Below are 16,364 nucleotides of genomic sequence, written 5' to 3'. Positions count from 1 at the left end.
GGCTGTTTTGGGTGTCGCTCTTACAGCTATAAATCTCACATGCTCATCTGAACCTGATCTTGATGTTTTTGATGTCTTTTGACGGTGGATGTTCTTTTTGCCTCACATGTGTACTACTTTGAAGTCATACGGTTCCAGCCTTAGGACCCATTGTTCATTGCTGGCAGAGGGTTTAGATTGAGGACTAAATATAGTCCCTAGTATTTTGGTCTGTGATCAAATCAAACTTTCTCCCAAAAGCTAAGGCTTCACTTTCTGTATGATTACATTTGCATTCAGTCAGCCTGCGTTTCAGCTAGCGTGTATACATCTTCCCTCTTTGGTACTGAACAAACACTCATCTTAACCTTCGAAACATGCATCTGCTTTCATCTGCATTCTGTCATCATCCTTTTTGAAGTACACTCCAGTGCCAGGCTTGCCCAAAATGAGTTTGAATATGTTGCTGTACTGTAGCTCACAAGTCCCAAGAAGAAGTGTCTTCATAGCTCGCATGCTCTTTGCGGTTTATTTGATTCCTTCCTTTGCTTCAGTGATGTTTAATATACTCACTTACCTAAATATAATACTTGGATTTGAAGTGTAGTAATTGTGTGGGATTTGAAGCGGCTTTTTGCGCTTTTAATATATATATGTTTTTAAATAAATATCAAGCACATTCCGCTCTTTACTTTCTCATTCATCCATGTTTACTTATTAATAACTAACTGTGTGGATTATATGGACATAAATACAAAACATTTATAGGACATTAAAGCAAAAGTACCGGTGAAATGTTTTAAATTGTCTTTTGCAAAGCATATATATATATATATATATATATTACTTTTACATTAAGATTTTTAGAACTGCTGTTCTAAAAATCTTTCCTTTCACCATTACCGCATTACCACAAGCTGCTTGAATCTGAGTGCAGGAGCTCTAGGTTACTGTAGAAATGTCAGTGGTTTGCCGTTGATTGCTTTTTTTCCCTCACGAACAGCACTGAAAACACACTTTGGCTGGTACAACTTGAAATATATTATTATTCTACATTTTTCATTAACTTCGCCACATGATTTTTGTCAAAGAACCAGGTGTGGTTCCTGGCCACTGGGTAGATACGCCATTTACCATCGGGGTTAACTGGACCATGCTAACAAACCCTGACGCCTTGCTTGCACAGTTTTCTCCCAGTACACGACAAGAAAAGCTTTGAGCAAGCCAATTAAATCATTGTTGAATAATGGACAAGATTCTTATTCTCCAAGAAAAGTCCAAAGCGAAGTGAACGTGAAATTTCTTGTCTTCATCACAAGATAAGCTTCTAGGTATAATATAAACAGAAGCGTCTGTGTTTATATTTTTGTACATACAAATGTATGCGACAGAATAGTTCTAAAGATGTTCTTAAATATTACTTCTATAACTTGTGTAGGAAACTTTTTTTTTGTGTGAAATGTTTGATGGTAAAAAAGAGTGGGGGGAAAATACCTTCATTACTGCAGATTAAAGCAAGGCAGATCTGTGGCTGCTAGAGAAGATGCAGGAATAGACAAGCAGATCCTTATGTGATGTGAAGTGTAGTCTGTGTTCAGGATGAACACCTGTGAGACAAATGTGGCTGTGTTTTAACTCTGTCTTCTCAAATAACTCCCATCCACCCCATATTATCAGAACTCTGAGATAGAAAGCTGGAACAAGGACCATAAAAATCTGCCATAAGGTCATTAGGATTCTTCTGTTTTAAGAGATGTTTTTTCTAGAATGCTACAGTAAGATACAGCAGCACAACATTTTTAGCCCATTCTGAAGGAAAATAACAAGCCTGACACAGAACCTTGTATAAATAATTCCAGTGGGCTAATTCATGTACATATTAAATATTCTGCCTGTTTTTTCCATGGAGGGGAAAATAAAAGCCTTGGCCCCAGTAGATTGCTTAAGATGAAAAGGGGCTCCATTCCCACAGTGCATATCCAGGAAGAGTGAGTTTGCAGCAAGTTTTGCACATCAGAGTGCTGAGCATCAGGCTCACAGCAGGAGAGGGACAGCGGCAGCCTGCGATTCCCACGCAAGATCCTCCTCAAACACAATAAGGACTGTTTCATCTAAACAGGTCATCCTCTTACCATGGAAATGTGCTATAGGCTAATGTGTCATGAAAACGTAATGGGTTCTCATTACATTACAGATAAAAGCTGCCCAGTCCCCCATTTTGATAAATGTTGTTGTGTTGCTTGTTGGTCCTTTAGTGAAACTATATTGCAGTACCTGTGATCCATCCATCCATCCATCCAATGTTTAACCCTATAAGTAATAAAAAGGGACAACTTCATAAAGCTTCTACAGATTTGTCTGAGCTAAAAGTAGAAAAATGTATGTTGTTTGGGGCTGTACTTTAATGCCATCACTGAGGATAAATCGGTTTCATCTAATTGAAAGTTTGAAACAGTAACAGGAAATGTCTTGAGTGTGTGCAAAAGGATTAACAGCAAAATACTGTAATTATGGTCTATTCAAGCTGCTAAAAAAGGAAAACTAAGTAAAATAAAAAATAGAAGGTGCTTATAAGCGCCATCAATTACTAGAGCTTTCAAGGTTTAAAAAGCAAAAGTACCAGGCAAGTGGTCCAAATGACTCAATTTCATTTTTTTTTTTTTTTTTTTTCAATGACAAAGTATTACTTTAATAGCAACACAGAAACCAGTTACATTTTTCTGTATTTTATGTCATGTTACACTTATTTGGATACACCATGACATTTACTGGAAGGGTTTTGACATGACATGACAATACATTCATTGTTACATACCGTTGTGAAACAAAACCCTTAAAACCTTTGTTGTATACTTCTCATGAGCTGTAATTAGGAGCTATTATAATCAAATAAGTTACTACACTATGTGCTGATTGATGTGTTGTCTTGCTGTGGTAAACCGTGTACTCCTAATTAAGAATAACAGTGTTGGCAGGGGTGGGTTTGTCACTAGACATATGGGCCGTTGATGATTAAACCTGGAATAATAGCTTGTCTGGCTTGTGCATAAATTATATGTGAATGGCAATGGGTGTTTAATAACCTTATGTCTGTCTAATTTGAGCCAAAACACCCTGCAGCCAGTTGACTTCTTTTACTTCTCTTCCCAAGCCAAGTGCTGGCTGCATGTGGTCACCAGCCCTTTTAGATATGCAGTAACTCAGCACGCATCAGAGTCGCCACAGCTGCCAAAACATGGATGACAACGTGTGTAACAACTATGCTTTTGCAACCCTAAAATAAAGTGAAATTAATTGTAAGAATCTGAAATCCCTTTCTTATCGCTTTCTGAAACTGAGGGAAAAATCAAAAGATGTGCATCATATTTATCATGCCCCATTTAAGGCCTTCAATCCAAAAATAAATAAATAAAAGTATAATTCTGTCCTCTAGTTTAGATAATCCTTTGGCTCTGAGTTGGCTTTTTGAACATGCAAAAAACAGTCTTTCTTTGATCCGACTATTGCAGTACTCTAATGATTATGTTTTAGAACAAAATGCACATTCAGCACAGTTAAAAGGATATTTAAAAAAAGTCTTGACATGAGAATGTTCCTTCAAGGCAATTCAGTTCACTTGGCGGCCATCTTGGTACCTTCCTCAAGCAGCTATGTCAGTAACAGGCATGCAAGTACAGCTACTTGAATGACGAAAAAACAGAATTTCTCAGGGTTACTGACAGCTCTCTGAGCACAAGCTTAAGGTCTGTGAGTGACACAAGGCAATTTTGATTAATATCAAATATTCCTGTTGTCAAAAGCAGGCTACTCTTAATGCTTGCCTTCATGAAATCGAGCCTCAAGATGCTTACTTTGAGGGTAAACAGAATATATCCTGCCTTTTTTGTTGATAGACACACAAATTTGCTGATCTCTTGTTAATATGAAGAATAAAAGTGCAGTTGCACCAGAATGGTTAACTATACTTATCCACATGCCACACTGCAGAAGCAGAATTACAGTCTTAGACATACAAAGTGACGTTAGTTGCATATAGATTAGAAATGAGAAACACACACACACACACACACACACGCGCACGCACGCACACACACACACACTATACAGTGCCCTCCACAAATATTGGCACCCTTAGTACATATGAGCAAAGGAGGCTGTGAAAATAAATCTGCATTGTTTATCCTTTTGATCTTTCATTCAAAAAATGTACAAAATTCTAACCTTTCATCAAAGTAAAACAATTGAAAATGGGGGAAACTCACACTATGAAATAAACACGTTGGCCACAATTATTTGCACCCCTAGAAATTCTTATGGGTAAAATATCTCTGAAGTATATTTCCATTCATATTTACATTTTTTTTTTTTTTTTTTTTTTTTTTTTTTTTAGCACGCCAGGGTGACTAGCAGCATGAAACTGTCCACCCATGACTTCCTGTTCCACAGGAGTACAAATATGTGTAAACACAAAGGCCAAATTCCCTTAATCATCCGTCACAATGGTTAAAACCAAAGAATATAGTTCTGATGTGCAGCAAAAGATTGTGAGCTTCACAAAATAGAAAATGGCTATAAGAAAATAGCTAATGCATTGAAAATCCCCATTTCCAATATCAGGGCAATAATTAAGAAGTTCCAATCAACTAAAGATGTTTCAAATCTGCCTGGAAGAGGACGTGTGTCTAAATCGTCCTAATGCGCGGTGAGGAGGAAAGTTTGAGTGGCCAAAAACTCAAGGATCACAGCTGGAGAATTGCAGAAATTAGTTAAGTCTTGGGGTCAGAAAGCCTAAAAAAAAATGACCAAACAGCACCTACATCACCAAAAGTTGTTCGGGAGGGTTTCAAGAAAAATCCTCCTTGCTCATCCAAAAACAAGAGCTTTTTGGCAGCAAACCCACCAGATGGGTTTGGTGCACACATGGATAATGCCAATATTAGTGGAGGGCACTGTATGTATGTGTGTGTGTGTGTGTGTGTGTGTGTGTGTAATATATCATATATGATGTAATTGAACTGTGTTTTAATGCTGATTTTAAAAGTGATCTCTTTATCTTGTTTTTTTGCAGTTGCAGGCTGCCCTATATAACCCAGTCCACTGTGCTCTTCTCGGTTTTTCTGCCGCCAGCACATCCTTGCCTCAGGGCTACCTCTGGGTAGGTACATTTTTCCACAATGAGAACATCTTTTCTTCTTTATAAATCAGCCTCCCTAATGGTGCTGGAATATCACAATATCTCTGTACATCTCTGATGATGCACCTAGGGGTCACTTCCCTCACCTCACTTCTGATGCAGAGGATGAGAGGAAACAAATCACCCACAAACATTTGAATAGTCTACCTCTGACCAGGGCTGTCATCAGGATGGTACAAGAGAAAACATCCTATCCTATATAGCTCCTTTTTTAAACTTACTGACAATTTGCAAATTTCACAGACCTCCAGTCATCACACTTAACAAAAGTAGTCATTTAGCATTTTTTTTAATCCACTTACAGTATGCTTGCTCAAAGGCACAATGGAAAGCACATGGATCATTCCTTGCAGGGTTTGAACCTTTAGCATTTTAAGTACTATTGCACATTCAGCATAATTTGCCTCTGCAATATACAGTATTCAGTTTATATTTAAGAAATATCACACAAGGAAGATTGCCATTGTTCTGAATAAAATTAATTAGATATTACAAATAATTTGGTAGTAAAATGTAAAGTGTTGCAAATATTTTTGGTACAGAGATGAGTGTGTGTATTTTGTTAAATGTTTGCAACTGCTTTTTAACACTTAATTAAAATCACCACAATTACTAAATTGTGTTGTCTGTTAAAGGATTAGTTCACTTTAAAATGAAAATTAGGACATTTAGAAGTTTATTTTAAAATGCAAAGTATTGAAAATAAAAATGTGTAAATAACGTGTGTGTAAGTAAACTTGCATTTTTACAACACAAATACAGGAAATATGTAAGTAGACAAGTGGTCAAGTGCAAATACCACAAGTGTGGGTATTTGGACAGGTCCACAGTCAGTTGTTTTGTTCCTGAATTAATCGGTGTGTTTGAATGAATCAGTTGAATGAATGATTCACTGACTCATTCATCATAACAAAGAAACATGCACTTTATCACTTAAAAATCACTTAAATCTGGAGACAAACAGTGGAAAGTCCCAGTGCTGTCGGACCACATTGTTTGAAAGATTGTAACTAACTTGTGTAATTTCCAATATAAAAGTTTTGAGGCCATGAACCAGTTCTCCATTCTGACTGAATCACAACTCCTACATGGAAATGTATTTTTCTGTGATATTTTTCTTTCTACTTACAGAGCTTTTCCACCTGTAGTAAGTGAAGGTAGCAGGAGCTCCTCAAAAAAACACTGTTAGAATAGTTTGATCGACATTTAAAAGAAAGAGGGAAGCAGGATTAAAAGTTTCTCGAAAGGCAGATCTAGAAACAAACATCAAGTATTCCACATCAAAAGACATTTTATAAATCATTTATCTCGTGGCTGTGCTTCCACATTTTTTTTTTCTTCCATCTTTTTTGCCTGCAGCCTCTCAGAGGGCCATGTCAGTGAGTTCAGGCACTGGATGTCCTCCTTCTCATGTTTGTTTTCTTTTTGTTGTCTCTTTGACTGCACAGGTGGCTAGTGGGGGTGACGACTCCCATGGGCAGGTGGAGATTTTCTCACTTAACCGACCCACTCCACGCTCCGTGAAGAGTTTCTCTCTGGGTTCCCCGGTGCTTTGTCTGGAGTATATCCCAGAGCCCAGCACAGATGAAGAACTGGAGACACAGACCTCTGAAGTTACTTCCAAGATCGGCAACACCATCTGTGTAGGATTATTGGATGGCAAGTGAGTCTTTTTGAATCCTTACCTGTATTGGTCTGGGGTAATTTGAGTCATTACATTGCTAATTCTATGCAGAAAGTCAGAATACTTTTTTCCTTGAAAAGCTCTTGATATTGTGTGTGTGTGTGTGTGTGTGTGTGTGTTTCTCAAGCATCCTGGTTTATGGAAGTGTGGACACCGCTGCTCAGTGTCTGCTAACATTCAGTAACTCCGAGGGCTGCCCGGTTCTGTGCCTACAACACTCTGCCAACTTTCTTTTCGCCGGACTGAGTAATGGAAAAGTTGCCATTTACAACAGAAAGAGTGAAGGTAGAATAATTTCATAGTGTAATTTTCAGTGAAAATAGAAATTAAAGGGATTCAGTCTCATGACGTTCCAAAACTGTATGGCTTTATTTTTCTGTTCTGAGAAACATAAAAGAAGATATGGAACTGAATGGTCACCAAAACTGTTTGGTTACCAGCATTCTTCAAGATATCTTCTTTCATGTTCCGCAGAAGAAATAAAGACATGCAGGATTGAAACTACATGAGGGTGAGTAAATACTGACATAATTTTCATATTTGGTTGAACTATCCCTTTAATTAATTCTACAATGTTACATTTTATAAATTAAATTCACTTTTTATTTACTTTGGATTTACAGTTACAGGAAACATTATGTGAACTCTTGGATTTCTGCATAAATTGGTCATAAAATTCCATCTAATCTTCAACAAAAGACAAATGCAATCTGCTTAAACAAATAACACACAAACAATGATGCATTTGCATGTTTTTATTGGGCACACATGGTAAAAATTCACAGGGCAGGGTGGAAAAAAGTGTTTCCTCTTTGCAAAATCATTTCAGTTCAGCAATATTTTTGGGATGTCTGGTGTGAATCACTCACTTGAGGTCATGCCAAAGCATCTCAGTCAGGTTAAGGTCAGGACTGAGCCACATCAGATTTTGTAGTTGATTTATTCCTGTGCTTGAAATGGTTGTCCTGTTGAATCTCTCGACTTCTGAGTTTCAGTTGGCAAACAGACGAACTTACATCCTCCTGCAAAATGACCTCTTAAACCTAGGAAGTTATTTTTCTGTCAATGATAGTAAGCTGTGCAGATCCTGAGGCTGCAAAGCCCCATGATGTCCCTCAATCCCAGTTTTTCTGAAGAACTTCTAACTACTTTCAAACACCTTTGGCTTCACCTGTCCACAGAATATTTTGCAAGTAGGGCAGGCAAAATATCCAGGTGCTCTTTTGAAAACTTTTTTTTCCATATGTACACCTCCATGCCCCGGCTCTAAATGTTGGGATTCCAGATTAGAATTACCATGAGATCAGACTCTCATGGTAATTCGTAACTATTTTACGGTTTGACGAATTGGTGGCTAATTTGTAGGCTCTCATTTGCACATGGGACATATGCCCCATCGACGGGTGGACCTTCATGCAATGCAGTACAAATCACATCGCACAAATTTATACGAAATCTTCACCTTGTAGAATAGTTATTATATAGTTTGGGTTGGGTTAACTGACTTCATTTAACAAATAAAAATGTTAAAAGGATAGTTCATCCAACAACTTGAATTTTGTCATCATTTACTCACCCTCATGTCATTCCAAACTTGTATGACTTTCTTTCTTCAGTGGAAAACAAAAGAAGATACTTTGAAAAATGTATTTTTGTCCATATAACAAAAGTCAGTGGGATCCAGTTTGTTTAGAACTCCAGGTGAAAGGTTCACATATTTTTTTCCTGCAACTGTAATTAATATACTTAAAGGGATAGTTCACCCAAAATTGAAATTTCTGTCATTAATTACTCACCCTCATGTCGTTCTAAACCCGTAAGACCTTCGTTCATCTTCGGAACACAAATTAAGATATTTTTTGATGAAATCCAAGAGGTTTTTTATCCGCCATAGAAAGCAACACAATTACCATCATTTAAGGTCCAGAAAGGTAGTAAAGACATTGTTAAAATAGTCAACATGACTACAGTGGTTCAGCCTCAATGTTATGAAGTGACGAGAATATTTTTTGTGCGCAAAAACGAAACAAAAATAATGACCTTTATTTAACAAATTCGTTTCTCCCCTTTCAGTCTCCTACGCTGTTTATGTTCAGCGCTTCCAGGTTGTACATCAGAATGCCAGCTCAGTATTGGCTGACGCTGTTCACTTGAGCAGCACGATGCATGCATGTGATGCTGACGCAGATGCTGGCCAATACCGAGTCAGCGTTCTGACGTTACATTAAGGTTGAACCACTGTAGTCACGTAATTGAAGGTCCAGAAAAGAAGTAATTACGTTGCTTTCTATGGGGGATAAAAAACCTTTGGATTTCATAAAAAATATCTTAATTGGTGTTCTGAAGATGAACAGAGGTCTTACGGGTGTGGAACAACATGAGTACTTAATGACAAAAATGTAATTTTTGGGTGAACTAACCCTTTAATATTTTAAACTCTCTGAATCTACTACTACATTGTCAAAGATGTGTAAATATTAGCCATTTCCAGTAGCAGCTCTAAATCCAGCATGCATGTTGCGGTTACAGAGGGGTTGTGGGATCCAGATTCCTGCAGACATGTGGTTATTGGATGTGCGCCCATCCTCAAGCTCCTCCGAATAGACGAGCATGTGTGGGCCAGCTGTGCCAACCAGGTCTCTGTGATTGAGGGCTCTTCTCTCAGAACTCAGGTAGACACTCACACGTGATAGACATTAGATCCTTCTCCTCTGAGAAATGTGTTGGAGAAATGAAAATGTGTTGAATGTGATTCCACCACCTTCACAATGAAGACCCAGTGCTTTTCATACGATCGTACGAGTCAAAAGATTGAACTGTCATGTCACCTATCAAAGGTTGAGATGTGTTCTGTAACAAAGGTTGGTTTAGGAAAGCTTGAAATGATTCTTTTATTTTAAAGTTTTACATTTCATTTCTCTATTAAGATGGCTTCCTGTGCTAGATGCATTATGAGAGCGCATCTTAAGCCACACATAAAAGGTATCCTCCCTGTAGAAGCCCAACAGCATGTTAGGGTGCTAGCCTTTGATCACTTCTGACAGCTGAGCCAACCTCTCTATTTTGCCGCAAGGAGTGCACCCTCCCTCTGCCTTCCTGATGCTTAATATCAGGATTAAATTCAGCTTTGGAAGTTGGAAGTTCAGTTCAACCGGAAGATAAGATGTGGGTACGCATATGGACATGTCAGCATGTTTACATTTGCAAGTCAATAGTTGTTTGCACCTATAGAGAAAGCATCTTTAAGAATTTATCTGTTGTAAAACAGAGGCAAAAGGTGCAGGGAGTGCTGGCATTCTGCAATTATGGCTACAAAAAAAAAAAAAAAAAAAACATTAAACAGTGGGGCATATGGTGTGTGTGTGTACACAATACCATTCAAAAGTTTTAGGTCGGTAAGATTTTTTTTAATGTTTTTAAAAGAAGTCTTTTCTGCTCATCAAGGCTGCATTTATTTGATCCAAAATACAGCAAACACAGTAATATTGTGAAATATTTTTACAATTTAAAATAATCGTTTTCTATTTGAATATATTTTAAAATGCAATTTATTCCTGTGATGGCAAAGCTGAAATTTCAGCATCATTACTCCAGTGTTCAGTGTCACATGATCCTTTAGAAATCATTATAATATGCTGATTTGCTGCTCAAGAAATTTTAAAAATGATCAATATTGAAAACAGTGTACAATTTTTTTTTTTTTCATAATTCTTTGACGAATAGAAAGTTCAAAAGAACAGCATTTATCTGAAACAGAATCTTTTGTAACATTATAAATGTACTGTCACGTTTGATCAATTTAATGCATTCTTGCTGAATAAAAGTATTAATTTCTTTAATTTCCTTCAAAAAAAAAATTCTTACTGACCCCAAGCTTTTTAATGTCTCTTATGCTCACCAAGGCTGCATTTATTTGATAAAAAATACAGACGGTGTGTTGACAAAATGTAATTTAATTTGTATTTAATTAAAAAACAAAAAAATCATATTATATATATATATATATATATATATATATAGTATAGTATATTAGAAAATATCAGATTCTAAAATTTTCATATTATAATTGCCTCTTAGTGTTATTACTGTGACTGTAGTGCTCTTTTAACTTAAATAATCGATTTTCTAAACATTTTTAGTGGATTGTTTACTAATAATTTAAGTTTATTTGGTTTTCCTTAACAGTTGCCATTTTGGACTCTGATATAATATGCCCAGCCTCACATGCCCAAACCGCCTTTAATTAGGCAGTATATACTCTGACTTTGAATTATACCCACTTTTGAGTCCAGAGTGTTGGCCTAAACTTTGATGTTTTTTTTTTCTCTCTCTCTTTCTCCCTAATTCTACAGTTCCTCTTGCTCTTTCTTGTTTTTATGCATTTTCATCATTATTTTGTATTTTTTATGATTCCCAGAGTTTTGAAGTTCATCCAGACCCTATGGTTAGTGTGACCCACATGGTGCGCGCTGGAGGAGGGGTGTGGATGGCGTTTTCAGAGGGATCATCGCTACGTCTGTTTCACACAGAAACATTGGAACACCTCCAAGAGATCAACATTTCAACACCCTCTGCATATTTGAGCCCTGGCAAGTCCAACATGTGATTATGGTGCAGGATATAATTTCGGTTGGATGATGTTTTGGCACACAGGCTCTGAAAGGGGGCACAAGTGTCAGGTGTCAACATTCACAAAAATGTTTAAAGCCGACCAGGAGTTGGTAGTGAAATTTGAAAAATAAAAAAGAAAAGAAAAAAATAGAAAGTAAAATAACAAATAATTAAAAATTTATAAAATTTAAAAGTGACAATTTATCAAAAAATGCCTGACCAGGATTGGTAGTGAAATTTGAAAAATATAAAATAAAAAATAAAATAACAAATATTAAAATAAAATATAATATAACAAATAATGAAAAATTTATTTAAAAAAACAAAAAATAAAATTAAAAGTGACTATCTTTTTTTTCACAGGTCAAAAAGCTGTGTGTGTAACCAGCCTGCTCATCTGCCAAGGGCTGCTATGGGTGGGCACAGCTCAGGGCATTATTGTCACCCTGCCAGTGCCCAGACTGGAGGGCATCCCCAAAATAACAGGTGAGCCACAATTAAAACAAAAAATTATTGCATCTAAGCCTTTCCACCTTCAGGCCATAGCATTCTCTTTACTTAATTGTTCCATTCCGTGCCGATTCGGCCCAGCCGGTACGGATATGATTTCATTTTCCACTGTAGGGCTGATAGCAGAGCTCTTTGGAATGTAATACAAATGCGTCAGTCGTTGCTTCAGTAAAGCAACAGTTTACAGACGATATAAGATATAAATAGCAACCAAGTTATGGAGGATGATCAGATTTTCTTTTAATTTTATTATTATTTTGTGTTTACATCGCTCAAATAGAGCGCTTAGCCAACTACAGAGAAACTGGTAGCCAGGCAACAGACAAGTGACAAATCCTGAGTTGCGTTGTCACTACACGCTTTCTACCAACACGGTTCAGCACTGTTAACCAACCGTGCTGAGAATTTCGGGCCGAGAATCGTTTGTAATCATGCCTTACTAGGCTCAAGTAATTCAATTCAATTCGCATTTATTTGTATAGCACTTTTCACAATACATATCGTTTCAAAGCAGCTTTACAGAGAATGCGTGTCTAATTTAATCTGTTATCAGAGGTGACATCACAATTATACATATACAAATCATGCAGTTAGCTAAGATAATATATTCATTTTAAACAATAAGCTCATTGAAATTATTATTACAAGTTGTGAACATAATGATTAAGCCTTCTTTTTAAAATCTAACTGGAACCGTTCAACTGACGGTGGAAAAGTGGCTAAAATGTCTCTCTTTCCCATCAGGAAAAGGGATGACCTCACTCAACGCTCACAATGGCCCTGTTGAATTCTTGCTGGCCTCCTCCAGCATTTTATCCCAAGATTTCCTGAAGCGAGATTCTGCCGCGGAGGGTGTGGATTCAAATAATGGAGGTGAAGATAAGGAGGCGACAAATTCCTCTCAGGAGTCCCTCCAGCAGGCGGATGGCTCTCCTCAGGGAGAGACAAAAGCCAAAGGGGTGCTGCTGCAGTACCACCTCCGTTCTACCTCTCAGCTCCCAGGGAAACTCCTGACAGCCCTGCCCGAAGAATCATCCAACTCAACCCAGGAATCTCTGGAGCACACCCTAGAGGACGGCTCTATCTATGAGCTGAGCGATGACCCCGAGGTTTGGGTCAGAGGGCCTGGGCCCTCATCTAAGGAATCGGCACGTAGGGAGAAAGTGACTTCAGCCGCCGTTATATCCGGTGGAAAAGGGTTCCGTCGACTTGCTAACTCCTCTAACTCCCATGACTCCACTGAGAACACGCTCATGGTCTGGCAATTACCCATTACAGTTTGAGAAAGTAATAAATTCTTCACCCTTTGGCTTTCATAAGGTGTTTTTGCAGTGATGGAGGATTGTTGGATCATTGAAGGACAAACAGACTGTAAGCCTGTCTTTGTTTGGTTTATGAGGATTATTTATTCAACTTCTCCTCCAGAAGTTGTTTTTTTTTGTTTTTTGTTTTTTAAGAAAATGAGGGGCAAGTTTTATTTGTGGTAATCAACATTATGCCACAAATGCTGTCGATTGAGCTGGAATATTCCTCATAAACAACCGCACTGTTCAATATTCGTCTGTCATAATAATAGCATGTGCTCAGTTGGCTATATAATGCATTACATCTAAATATAAAATAATCTCACCTCTTGAAAATATCACTAAATGACTGATACCACCAAATAATTTAATTATATCACATCTTGCATGCGAGGAATCAGGGTAAGTGTTGTTGTTTTTTTCAGATTGTAATACATAAAGTAATCCTTAGTATGTATCTGAGCATTGGCTGTGACCCAATTCTTTCTTTCTTTAAATGATAAAAGATATTTTTTTATGCAGCACCACCTGTGCGGTGTGCACAGAAAAGTAAGGTAGTTGAACATTTGGAGTCTATTTAAATGTGTTTTAATATTATTTTAGTGTGGAATGTGATAGGAAGAAATGAAGTCTTCATTGTAGGTACTTGTTTCATTGTTCGCATTGTCACTTTGTTAAAAAAAATAAATCATATTTACTATGAGTGAAGTTTCTGCAATTTTTCCATTACTATTTCATTTCATTTAAAAGCATTTCATTTGATTTTAAACTGACTCAACATTAAATGGTTTTGAAATGGTATTGTGTGCGAAGGCATGCTGTAAATTAATACTGCAGAGTAATATTTTATGTTGAATATCAGCATATTTTCAGCCTTTTATCTCTGCGCAGCCACTGCCAGTTCTCACAGTAAACATATCAGCAAACGCAGTATGGCGCAGCTCAGGCAGCGGTTAATATATGCACGTTGTGACACCAGTGCTACGTGAAGAGGATGCCAAATCACATCTCTGGCAGACGCCGAGTAAAACTGACCTGTCAGGATTTAAAGGAGCTGTCTAACAGTCACTCATCGTTCTGATAGTAGATGTTTTGTAAGCAGGATGCATGCTCATTTCATCTATTAATTTTGTGCTCTTCCTGTGGTGCTATTCAAGTAAATGACAGGATGGGTTTAATTCATGCTCGAATGAAATGCATCAAGCTAGTCCATTATTGAATATAAAAGCTATTGTGTTTGCAGAAGAGAAACTTTGGTTTACTTTGAGGATGGAGTTTTTCTCTGTGACAGTAAGTTTCTTCTGTGGTGTGGTTGGTATGGAGTCTCATTTAGTTTGAGGAGCTGTAAACTATGCTTACATCAAAGGCTTCTAATTAGAGATGTTTGATTGCTTTGTGTCTGGTGGGAAATCAAGACACTCATTATTGCTAATTGAAGGACTTGATCAAGATAATGCCACTCCTTTGTAAAACTTAAATAGAAGCACAATGTTCGCACCGCTGTGATTATGGAGGATGTGCCAATGACTGTACTTACTCATAATACAACATGTGTGTTCATTTTAGATGCTCTTAAATTCATAAATTATGGTTAAAAAAAAAAAAAAAAAAAATCAATATACAGTATATTGGGCATTTTGCTATCTATTTACAGTTCATGACCATTTGTGTTTTATATATAAATCTGAACTAAGCAGCAAAACATACAAAAAATTAGAGTATTTAATTTTATTTTAAATTAGAATATGTGTGTCACACAGGAACTTCTACTGTACATTGTAAATTTTTTTGACTATAACAAAATTAAAGGCCTGTGGTGATTCATCCTTTGTACTTCCTATTATTATATATAGTATATGTACACAATTAAAGGGTTAGTTCACCCAAAAATGAAATTTCTGTCATTAAGTACTCACCCTCATGTCATCCCAAACCCATAAGACCTTTGTTTGTCTTCGGAACACAAATTAAGATATTTTTTGATGAAATCCGAGGGTATCCACACATAGGCAGCAAGGACATTGCACCTTTTGAGGGCCAGAAAGGTACTAAAGACATCGTTAAAACAGTCGACGTGACTACAGTAGTTCAACCTTAATATTATTAAGCGACGAGATTACTTTTTGTGCCAAAAACAAAAATAACAATTTTATTCAACAAATTCGTCTGTCCCCTGCTATTTTCATTGCAGAGCTTCAAGTGTTTACGTTCGAATGGCGGCTCAGTATTGGCCGGCTCTGGTCATGTGAGCAGCACGACGCATGTGTAAGCCCACGTTCAGACATAAACACTGAAGCTCAAAAAAAAAAAAAGAAGAAGCTCTGCAACGAAAATAGTGTAGCAGTATGACAGGGGACAGACAAATTTGTTGAATAAAGACGTTATTTTTGTTTTGTTTTTTTGCGCAAAAAGTAATCTCGTCGCTTAATAACATTAAGGTTGAACTACTGTAGTCACGTCGACGGTTTTAACGATGTCTTTAGTACCTTTCTGGACCTCAAAAGGTGCAATGTCATTGCTGCCTATGTGTGGATCAGATAACCTCGGATTTCATCAAAAATATCTTAATTTGTGTTCTGAAGACAAACGAAGGTCTTACGGGTTTAGGACAACATGAGGGTGAGTACCTAATGACAGAAATTTAATTTTTTGGGTGAACTAACCCTTTAACAGGTTTTTCCTGTAGCATTTTTACGTTATTTTTACACTTAATATTTTTACAGTGTGGGTTGTGCTTCATCTTTCTTCATTCTCATCAGCGCAAATATATAAGAAGTGATGGAGGAAAAAAAACAGGTCCATGCTGAGAGAGAGATGGAAAAAATAACCCAGTTTCTATGGAAGAATGTCTGACCTGATCCTCTATGATCACAATACACTGAGGGGTATCTAAATGTCATGTACCCTTTTAAGTTTTGTGTTTGTGTGAGTGCCACACAAACTGACAATCCATCCATTTGGCTTGCCTTAGCAATATGTTCTGCATTAATAATCACAACATAATATTTTCACATTAAAAATATTTGCACATTAATCAAATACAATTTTAAAGAGCGTTTTCATACTAACCTTAATACGTAAA

The 16,364-nt window shown here is 37.0% G+C and overlaps 1 protein-coding gene across 4 annotated transcripts in view; it reads left to right on the top strand.

Moving 5' to 3' along the window:
• Window positions 1-13,985, top strand: part of arhgef10lb (Rho guanine nucleotide exchange factor (GEF) 10-like b) — a 49,171-nt gene extending 35,186 nt beyond the window's left edge. For all 4 annotated transcript variants that reach the window (XM_051879046.1, XM_051879045.1, XM_051879044.1 and 1 more), the window contains exons 25-31: window positions 5,048-5,134; window positions 6,622-6,836; window positions 6,985-7,142; window positions 9,387-9,529; window positions 11,275-11,446; window positions 11,832-11,954; window positions 12,723-13,985. In XM_051879046.1, the coding sequence (XP_051735006.1) occupies window positions 5,048-5,134; window positions 6,622-6,836; window positions 6,985-7,142; window positions 9,387-9,529; window positions 11,275-11,446; window positions 11,832-11,954; window positions 12,723-13,261 (1,437 nt within the window). In that variant the 3' untranslated portion in view covers window positions 13,262-13,985. The remainder of the gene's footprint in view (window positions 1-5,047; window positions 5,135-6,621; window positions 6,837-6,984; window positions 7,143-9,386; window positions 9,530-11,274; window positions 11,447-11,831; window positions 11,955-12,722) is intronic.
• The last annotated feature ends 2,379 nt before the right edge of the window (window positions 13,986-16,364 follow it).

This window comes from Ctenopharyngodon idella, chromosome 22, assembly GCF_019924925.1.
Source record: "Ctenopharyngodon idella isolate HZGC_01 chromosome 22, HZGC01, whole genome shotgun sequence".
Taxonomy (NCBI): domain Eukaryota; kingdom Metazoa; phylum Chordata; class Actinopteri; order Cypriniformes; family Xenocyprididae; genus Ctenopharyngodon; species Ctenopharyngodon idella.
The sequence above is the reverse complement of the archived record's forward strand: the minus strand, read 5'-3'. Positions and strand labels throughout refer to the sequence as shown.